The 10,448-nt window shown below is 40.4% G+C and overlaps 1 protein-coding gene across 8 annotated transcripts in view; it reads right to left on the bottom strand.

The window, feature by feature from the left end:
• Nucleotides 1-10,448, bottom strand: part of LOC126387604 (connector enhancer of kinase suppressor of ras 2-like) — a 45,078-nt gene that overhangs the window by 23,909 nt on the left and 10,721 nt on the right. For 3 of the 8 annotated variants that reach the window (XM_050040148.1, XM_050040150.1, XM_050040155.1), the window contains exons 4-8: nt 8,212-8,317; nt 6,990-7,052; nt 6,775-6,894; nt 3,211-3,270; nt 3,003-3,071 (exon numbers count right to left, since the gene is read on the bottom strand). In XM_050040148.1, the coding sequence (XP_049896105.1) occupies nt 3,003-3,071; nt 3,211-3,270; nt 6,775-6,894; nt 6,990-7,052; nt 8,212-8,317 (418 nt within the window). The remainder of the gene's footprint in view (nt 1-3,002; nt 3,072-3,210; nt 3,271-6,774; nt 6,895-6,989; nt 7,053-8,211; nt 8,318-10,448) is intronic. The other 5 variants (XM_050040153.1, XM_050040154.1, XM_050040156.1 and 2 more) reach the window with 3 other exon arrangements.

The raw sequence follows: 10,448 nt of genomic DNA, 5'->3' as shown, positions 1-10,448 counted from the left end.
TCAGGGGCAAATCAGGGGCAAACTGCACTCAGCTGCCAAACTTTGTGGGCGTGTTTGCGCTGGTATATCATTAGCGCAATATCCTTTGTGAATAGGACGTTAAGACGGAGCAAACTGCGGGTGCAAATGAAGTGCAATTCAAGGTGCTATCAGCGGCCGCAGTTCATTCTTTGTGAATTCGGCCCTCAGAGCATTATTAAAGCGGCAAACAGTTAATGGTTATGTTAAGCTATAGTGGAGTAATGGCGTCCTGGGCAAAGAATACAGTCACGTGACCTCTGTGTGTGTTGTAATCTGAGCTTCTCTGTTCTTTGTTTCGTATTCTGGCCGTGCATGCATGTTAGGACATGTGAGCATCCCACTGGCTAACTAATCACCACCGCTCTGCACTGCTCTCATATGGTGGTTGCCACTGATATCAGGTCAGCGTCATCGTGGAAGCATGGCGCCCACCTTCGCCTGGTTAACACCGTTAGTTCTGTCAGCGCTGCTGCTGTTGTCAACACTGCTTGTGGTTTTAGTACCACTAGCTGCTAGCCACTGGTTGCAGACAACCTGAATCAGACTCTGAATCTTTGAGTCTGTGTAGACCTGGTATTAATTTGTGTTTCGAGATCCGAACACAAATGGAAAGCTGAGACACATTGCTGTTCACACCTGTGCCTATCATACGTCTCCAGCCGACCCCTCGTGCTCACATTTTATTACATGCAGTTATTACGCACACACACTTTCGCTAGCTGCACTGTAGCATGCTCGCTAGCCATGTATGTGGTTGTGCCAGTATCGCTGTCAGCAGAGTTCAGCACATCTCCTTCAAACAGGGCAACACGAGTGATGATAAGTGACACTTTGTCTAACTGCGCACTGTCGCCAAAACAGCAACCATGTCTTGCACCGCTGATGTAGTCTTCGCATCAGGATGCAATATTGTGTGGTCTAACGCGTTACAGACCACTTGGGCGAGTGGTCTGAGTGATCGGATCACAATTCGTCTTGGGGGTCGTATAGACTTGTCTTTAGTGGTGTCCACTTGTAATCAGATCATCCAAAATACATTAAAACCAGGTTTAAACAGGCTTTCAGAGAGACTCTATATGTTGTATACAGCTCCTTTAACGTTATTAATTACATATGTGCTTCGTCTGCGATGACAGGTTAAACTATCTGCCATAAAAAGGTCTGTTGGGATACAGTCTAATTCTTTTGGTTCCCCATGAGGAGCATGCACTGACACCTCCCTGCTCTCACTTTTTGTCAGCCTTTAAACTCCGCTTCACAGTGAGATGAAAGAGTCTTGACATCTGAATCAACTCTGTGTTTGCACTTATTCTCTTTAAAAAATGGCTGCATTCAGTGGGTGAGTTGACTGACTGAAATGAACCTGACTTGAGCTGTGTAATTACCATACGTCTTGCTGTTGCACACACAAGTAGCAATTATTTTAGACAAAGGGTGCTATATTTAAATTGTGCACCGCTGGAAGTTTTTGCTTTCATTTCCACTTGATTCATACAATGCTATGTGCGACAGCAACAGGCACTTTGTGCAGTTTTGTCTCTTGGTGAAAAACAGTGAAAGGCCAATTATTTCTGCTGGTTATTGCTCTGCTCAGGTTGAAGTCGGGCACAGCTGACAATGATGTGAGGTCTCCAAACACCTTTACAGTCATGGAATGTAACTAAGTACATTTACTCATGTACTGTTCTTAAGTACAATTTTAAGGTACATGTACTTTACTTGAGGATAACTTAACTTCAGGTTTGAATGAAGGACTTTTACTTGTAATTGAGTATTTGGGGCGGCAGTAGCTCAGTCTGTGGGGACTCGGTTTGGAAACCAGAGGGCTGCTGTTTCAAGTCCCTGTTTGCACCAAACACAGGGTATGGATTGGTAGCTGGAGAGGTGCCAGTTTATGCTTTTGGGCACTGCCGAGGTGCCCTTAAGCAAGGTACAGATCCTTCAACTGCTCAGGGCACCTGTCAATGGACACCCCCCTCTTGCTCTGACATCTCTCCATTAATGCACGTGTATAGGTCGTGCATGTCTTTGCTACAGGCCTGTGTGTGTGTAATCTGTAAAATAACAGAGTGAAAAAATGTAATTTCCCTTTGAGGGACCAATAAAGGAATGCTTTCTTTCTTTTCTTTCTTATTACTTTTGCTTAAGTAAAAGATCTGAGCACTTCTTCCACCACTGCCCCTTTGCCAAGATAAGAAGGATCAGGATTCCCTGGTGGTCGAGGGATTTAAGGCGACGACCATGAATTGCAAAATCCCTAACCAAGGACCTGTGTTGTGTGCCATTCCCCGTCCCTCTTTTCTGTTTCCTGTCACCTCTCTACTGTGTATCATAAATTCCCTAGTAATTACCACCCTCAAAAAAAGGAGAACAAAAGGCAGTTTTACAGTTGGTAAAAGAGGGTAATGTCAGTCAAGCACAGTCTATACATGGTCACACTGTCCTGAACAAAGGTCTAATTATAAAGTCACCTGTGTGGACGCATCATAGGTGTCTCGCAGCTCAAACACTACCAACAGTAATCACACTGAAAATGGTGGTTCCTGTCCACAGCTTGTTAAGGGCCCAAAGCAAGTACCTCCTGATCGACTGAAGTGCTCTTGTGAGCACAAGTTCAACATTTCAACTGACCATCCGACTGACCCTTTGACGGCAAAAGACACATATCTATCCAGCCAGAGTAAAACATCCACATCCTCAAAAACTACCTATAAGAGGCACTACAGCCAGCCACTTATACAATAACAGGTCCAGCAGTGCTGGGGTGTTAACTGTGGAAGTACTGCAACACAGATATGAATGTGAATAACGGAGCCACATACACATTCACAGCACAGCACAGGTATATCTTTATGTACAAAACACGCACGGATGAATTAAACAGACATTTGCATAAAGGATCTACAAATGCAGAACGCACATAAAAGAATCGTATGCAAATCCAGACAGCAAATATAAGAAACACAAGTCTGTGGTCTTACCACTGTCTGATGATTGACCTGAATGACTTCATCTCCAGCATGGATTTTCTTACAGCGATCAGCCAGGGACTGATGGATAGACAGAGAGGTAGAGTCATTAACTGCAGCTCCATGACTGAGCTCACTATGATACAGCACCTCATTCTACAAGTGAATGAGCAGTGAGGTTGAAATCTAAATAGGTGAACACAAAGAGGCTTGTACTTACCCCCTCTGTTGTCCCGGTGATTACATGCAGACCATCATATGTTGATTTGATATACATGCCCTGAGGGGAGATAGCAGGAATATAAATGACTACATTTTAAAGCAAACTCTAACATACGGCTCCCCTAACACAATGCATCTTGACTCAGCCACACAGCCATTTGCAGAACAGACCAGGGTCATTGCATATTTGCAAATCATAGCATTTGTTTAATCTGCTCGGAGTGAAAAATGGGTAGGAGTTTGGATTTATCTCAACTTTTTCACAAAGCAGTGAAAGACATGAGAGTTTTTTATATTGAGCTCAGATTTGCCGCATCGGACAAATGTTAAAATAACTACAAGAAGCTCCTTAAATATCACATTGGTGTGCGTTTTCAAACATGCACGACACAATCTGAATTAATGTCCTGTAGGGAGTATCACTCAAATGCTTCTTCGAGCAGACTGAATCAAACACGGAGGATTATTCATCTGCAAATACCGTGCGTCTGTTGCAGAAAAGCTACCTTTTTACTGAAAGGGGTCTAAAGGGCATTACATAGACACACACACCCAGACACACAGTCGCACACAGATGCACATGAGTACACATGTACATTCACACGCAAACACACACACTTGCACGGATACACAGAAGCAGCATGCCAGTCTTCAAGATGAGTGTAAGAGGTTTATTTTTAGGCCACTTGGCCCACTGTTGTGTTCAGGTTTCACTGAACGGATGAGAGAACTTCCATGCCCCCTGCTAGCATTTGTGTGGGGGTGGGGCTTTTATTGTGGCCCCAAGCAGGGCACTCGTGCCTGAGTGTAGGTCAGCGCGAAGATGGAGTCCAACAAAGAGCTACTGGTCATACAGTGGCAGCAAAAGTAAATGTCTTCTCTGCTAATAAACACAGTATCTACACTTTGTCCCCAAAGTAAGTGCATACTGTCATTTGTTGCATATCATCTGCAAATGTAAGCACGTTGTGTTTTGTTCATTTTGGACAACATGTTCTTTTTATGTTGCTTTTAATCAGCTGACTCACATGCCCACGAGCTCAGCAAAGCCCAGTTTTGGGACAGCTACAGTGACCTCCATTAGACACTGGACAGTACAGCAGCAGGCAGTCTTTATGCTTTACTTCAATATTCGTAATATTTGAAATGTAAAATGATGGTACGACTCCTGTTTAAAGTGTCAGTTTAAAAATTCAACAGCCACTTGTCTTTCCAAATAACATCCCTGATACTCTCTTTGTATTAACCCCAGTAATAACAGTTTACTGCAATTTCTTAAATAAAATCCCCTCACCTGCAATATATTGGGGTTAAGATCTGGATATTTCTGATATGTCAAAACCTGTGCCATAAAACCCAAACTATTTGTCCGGCTTGATATTACAAGAGGCAAATGAAAAATATCACCCATTCTAGAGAACTGGGACAGATCATGTCCTAACAAAAAAAGCCTTAAAATTATAACTTATCAACACACTTATTTTTGTTTTGGGTGTGAAATACATTTTTTAAAGGACTTGTTTATATGAAATAAATATTATTATTATTTATTTATTTTTATCTGCTTTCATTTTTTTACTTCTAAACTTGCCCTGTGCCAGAAAATACCCCTGTCCCAGACATGAGTTCACAACTTTAAACAATTAAAACATTCTTCAAAATCTAAAACTAATGATACACACTGATAACACTGATATAAACATATACTATTATATATTATCTTTGTTTTAAAATATATTTTTTATGAAAATGTTGGCCCTTTAATGATGTGTCCAAGATTTTTGTCAACTCTGTAAGATTACTACAATGACATAATTCAATCAGGCATAGAAGGGGTTAGCTACATCCTGAGGACTCCTATCTCACTTCCTAGTTTCCAAAAAGGCAGGAATGCTGCTCAAGCACCGGTAAGCTTTTTTTATTTTTTGATAAATTCATTAAATAATATTGCGCTGTAACCGTCTTAATAAAAACTAAATAAGAATTATAGTTTAAAACTGAGTATTTTGATCAGCATTAAACACGAGGTTGAAAAATAAAATGACCACTTAATACGATTGCAGAGAAATTACTTTTTGTCAACTCCATCAGATCTTACCTCTGACATCCATCATGTCTGCTAATCAAGAAAAAAATTAAATCACTGGGAGGTTGGCCTGTTACAACGTTTAATAGTCAGGACTTTGATCTTTAAAAAATATAAAGTTTCCAAGCCTAATTAAAGAGTAAAAAATTAATAAATAAATATATACATAAGGCTTTGTCCCAACTCTCAAGAATGGGTTAAATATGTTTTAAATACAATTTGGATCAACCAACCCCTCATGTAAATATCCCATGTGCTTGGTCGCGGCCCAAAACACCTACAGAAGAAAGAGTTAAACAGCTAACTGGAAGAAACAACTCAAGCAATGTTAGTATTCGTGACTGAGCAACTGCACTAACTATTTTTGCAGTGAGTGAGATGCATGCTGCAAGATAATTTGCACATGCCGTATTTGAATCAAAAGTCAATATGCTGTCAAAAGTCATGCTGTTGTCATTTCTGTAATTAGTGGCTTTCACCATCATCCAGCATTATTAGTTACAAGTAGTTCTGTACTTTACTTTTTTGGTAGCTTTTTCCTGTGTTCACTTCATCAAACCTAGAAAACAATTCCACATCTTGATATCTTAAGAATATTAAACTGTACTCAACTGTAATGAAAGTATAAAGCCTGCCTGTGTGCAGACGCCACATGTGGTGGGTATTCAGCTTGCATGCTTCATACATGTTGTTGCGTTTGTTATGACAGAGAGTGTGTGCAGTGTGATGCTGGTAGAGTTGTTTTATTAGTTATGTGTATAACATTTTAATTTCTAGGCTGCTAAATTAAATGCATGCTGCCAAAACAGGCAATATGAGTTTTTCTTAACAATCTTAATTTCTTATGTGGAAACTACCAGCGTATTTAATACAAACAGAGCACCAAGGGTGTAAGTTTTGTTTCAATATTGAGGGGGGCACATGATATGGGGGCTTTGGGGTCCTCTGCAAGAACATTTTCTTGCATTCTGATGAATATTTATGCAAAGATTTGTGACTTTGCTGCTGAATATATGGTGTAAATGTCTTTAATTTTGTCAAAATAAAAGTGTTCACTTATGCAGTGCACACTACAATTAACAGGCCATGGGAAGGTAATTACATTCCTTTGTAGCATTTTCTTTATTTGGATACAACCTAGTAAGAATCAGGCTTTACAGTATTATGGCTGAAAATATATATTACTCACTAAGTACGCATTATTATATTAGCCTCTCAAGTCATAAGCCAGTACTTATATAAATAAACATCTTACAACCTACACCAACACAACTGCTTTTAATCTTAATTACTAAATTCTCAGCTATAGCATATACTATACTTCCTACTGCTGGGTAATTGTGTAGTTATGTCTTGCAATTGCTACGTAATTAAGTAGCCTGTAATTCACACAGAGCCCAGATCCTCTAATGACAGAATGGGTAGGATGACCAATGAGGAACTGGACCTTAAAGTCTGACTGAGTGTTAGTCTTACCAATCCTTCAGTAGATTTTATGTTGGCCAGCTGCACAACCTCCAAATGTGCAGCCTGAGACACCATGGGATCCGAGGACAGGGAGATGATGTGGTCGCACACTTCAGATAGAGTTTTACACTGTGGAGGACACATCAGGGATGAGTACAGTCTTAAAATGTGCACATTATTGCTTCATTTACATCCGATCCAGTGTGATAACGTCTGCAACTCACCACATGAAGGATTTTGTTTTCCGTTTCGTACACAGAGCAGTCCTGGGGAACATTCAGAGAGCACTGTTACCTCAAGAGAATGTGTCAAAATGGAGTTATTATTGGCATTTCGGCTGTAGGTGGATATAAGCAAAAACCGAGCAGCTTGGCACCTATAACCCCCAGCACTCCCACACAGGCATGCACAAACACAAAACAAATGAATCACCATTGCGGAGGCATGTCTCTCTCTCTCTTTTTCACTCTGCCAGTCTTCCTCTCTCGGCCTTCAACTCTCTCCCTCTCGCCCTCTTTCACTCCCACCTTCAATTTTTCCCACTTACATTTTTCTCTTAACTCCATATAAACATTATCCTCCATAGAGACCGTCCTAAAACCTATTAAGCATCAGTGCTGTCATTATTTACTGATCTTTCAGGGTCGTACGGGTTGGCTGTGCTCGTCATCATGTACAGGCCAAAGACAAATAACACTGATATTAAAATCTAATCTGTGATGAGTTCCTAATGTTTCATCTGATCTGCAGTCTCTTTAGTTTTGAAAATATCTGAACTTGTATTTCGGCTGTAGCTGAATGAGGCAATACTGTGCTACATGTCAGCATATCTGACAGATGAAAAACACGTTCTGAAGGCTTTTTTCATAGCCAGCTAAAATATGTATTTCTTATAAGCACTGACAGTTGTAATTTATAAAACAAGAACATTTGTGCATAAACACAAAGAAGTTCTCTTTCTCTTATCAGTGATTAGCTGATCTGAAGTAGCTATATAAAGGTATTAAATTAAAGACATTTTAACAGTACTTTGTTGTGCTTCATATATATCTTCTGTTGTTTAAACCTTTAATTTTAACCCATGTTTGAAGAGAGGAGCTGTGTTCTGTGTATACAAGGAATTAAGTGAGATGCTGCCTCAGTTTTTCTCCGTATCATCATAGCACAAATTATTTTCTGAACTTGAGCTTTAAAAAACACATGCACATATACTGTAGATATATATTATGTGCAGATGTTTTCAAAACGTCTAAATAAATAAAACCATTCTGGACACTTTTCAACCAACGCAGGGTATAATGCATTTTGGCATCGTCATAATACTCCCATGTGGAGAATCAGGTTACTCTTGGGTAGTTGGAGGTATTTTGATTTCAAATTTAATTGGGATACAATCTTTCCTGGGCTTGAGCTGCATAGTAATACTATATTACGCAATGTCTTTACCTGTTGTACAATTGTAGTGAGCTCAAGACACAGCTGGATCACGTTGTTTCTGGTCACGGAGTAATCTGCCACCGCAGCAAATGGAGACCTGAAAAAGAAGGAGCACCTGGAATGAACCATTAGATCATTCTTGCTTTGAGACTAAATCACTGGTAAATCAAGTGGGAACATTTCCAAACACACAGTGGTTTACATCAGCACTACACATGCATTAGGAGTGCTTTACTTCTGTCCACATTTTAGAGTTTTGCAGAATCAAATTTAGATCTAGATGTTCCTGATATGCACAGTGCATCGATGTCTTAATGAAAACAATGATGTGAATTAACAGCATTAAGTGGTTAATAAACATACAGTATATGTAAAAACAAAGAAGCATCTTTGTTCATTATATCATTAAGGCCAATGTGAGCTGACGGTGTGTAAAGATTATTACTGGTAAAGGGACGGTTCACATTAAAATCAAATATACATACATGTTCCTTTTACCTGTAGTGCTGTTTATCAGTCTAGATTGTTTCAGTGTGAGTTGTGGAGTGTTGGGGATATCAGTCATAGAGATGTCTGCCTTCTCCCCAGTATAATGGCACTAGATGGCACTCAGCTTGTGGAGCTTAAAGCACTAAAAAATACATTTGAAAAACTAAACAGCAATGTCTCTTTCCATAAATCACGACTCTGTTACTCAAGATAGACATTGTTGTGAGCATGTTTCGTGTATGCATGCATGTTTCGTATGTTTCATGTAGGAACTATTTTCTTTCGACCAAACTAAACCTGCCAACCATATCGCTGCACAGAAGAGACGTGCATCTACTCATGGATGAGAGTCTTGTGACAGCGTGAGATGTAAACATTAATGGCGTCCTCCACATTAGCTAACTCAGTGATGCAGTACAGGTAAGAGTAAATATGTATTTTTGTTTTTGGCTTGCACTATCCCTTTAAGTGTACCTCACCAACACATAGGCCTCTGTACACAGCCTAGAAACCACTGCTTTATTTTCTCCACATTTCTGTCTGTACTCCAGAGTCATATTTAAACTGCAAGGTGTAATTTTGTTAACAATGATGCATTAAAACTTGAAAATGAAACATTGGCTGTTGAATTTTAATTAGAATAGGTGCCTTTGTGACTGCCTATGGGAAAAGAAACAACAATTCACTTTGTTATTTCTGTTGAGCGCTGTCTGCTTTGAACTTCCAAATTCATCAAACACACACAGACAGATGCAAACACACACACTGGCACAATCCCACAGAGAAGCAAAGGGATAAAGCAACATATAAATAGACTTGCTCAGTGCCTTTTTGGCCACCCTGTCAAAGTCTACTTATATAAGGCCTTTACTCATCTTGTCTTGTCAGCTGATTGGTCATGGACATGACATTAAAAACTAGAGTTAACGCTTTAAGGTTGTGTGCCTCCATGAACCAGTCAAGTTGCACTTACAGTTTACACCCATGTCTGTGAAAACATGGATACTTCACACACATCTTCCCACTGGTGGCACAGAAGATCTGTACAGTCAGCACAGTCTCAAGGTGGACACCAAAGATAAGTGTCACCAATTCAGTATGTGATCAAATGTCTCCCCCTCTGTCCCTGAGATATGACGTTGAGTGATGGCCAGAAAAGTGTTTTTGCAGAACATTATGATGTCACAGTGAAGCTTACCTTTGACCTTTTGGATATATAATGTCATCACTTCATCATTTTATTGATTAGACATCTGAGGGAAATTTTGTCATGATTAGCGTATGAATCCCGAAATGATGGCTAAAATCATGTTTTGTGAGGTCAAAGTGACTTTGACCTTTGACCACCAAATTCTGATCAGCTCATTCTCAAGTCCAAGTGGATGTTTGTGTCAAATTTTAGGAAATTCCCTAAAGGCCGATGCAAGGTCTCAGTGACTTTGACTTTTGACCTTTGGGGCTCTAGTTTCGCAGACTGGGCGAGGCGGGGGCGCAGCGCACCTGCGCTTCGCCAACTGGGTGTGGCCAGGCGGATTTTGCAAGTTTGGCACACCGTGCACCCTGGCGCAGCTACTCCTCTATCCCACCTCCGTCCCTCCTACCTGCACAAGTCGGAAAGAGGGAGGAGAGAAGGCGTGGAGTGGGTTTTACACACATCACACCAATCAAGTGAGCCCCTCTCCTCGCCCTTAAATGTGCCGCGCGAAGGCGTAATGAGAGTTTACTCAATTCGCCATCGCAGAAGAGAGCAGCAGCGT

Source organism: Epinephelus moara, chromosome 3 (assembly GCF_006386435.1).
Source record: "Epinephelus moara isolate mb chromosome 3, YSFRI_EMoa_1.0, whole genome shotgun sequence".
Classification (NCBI taxonomy): domain Eukaryota; kingdom Metazoa; phylum Chordata; class Actinopteri; order Perciformes; family Serranidae; genus Epinephelus; species Epinephelus moara.
The sequence above is the reverse complement of the archived record's forward strand: the minus strand, read 5'-3'. Positions and strand labels throughout refer to the sequence as shown.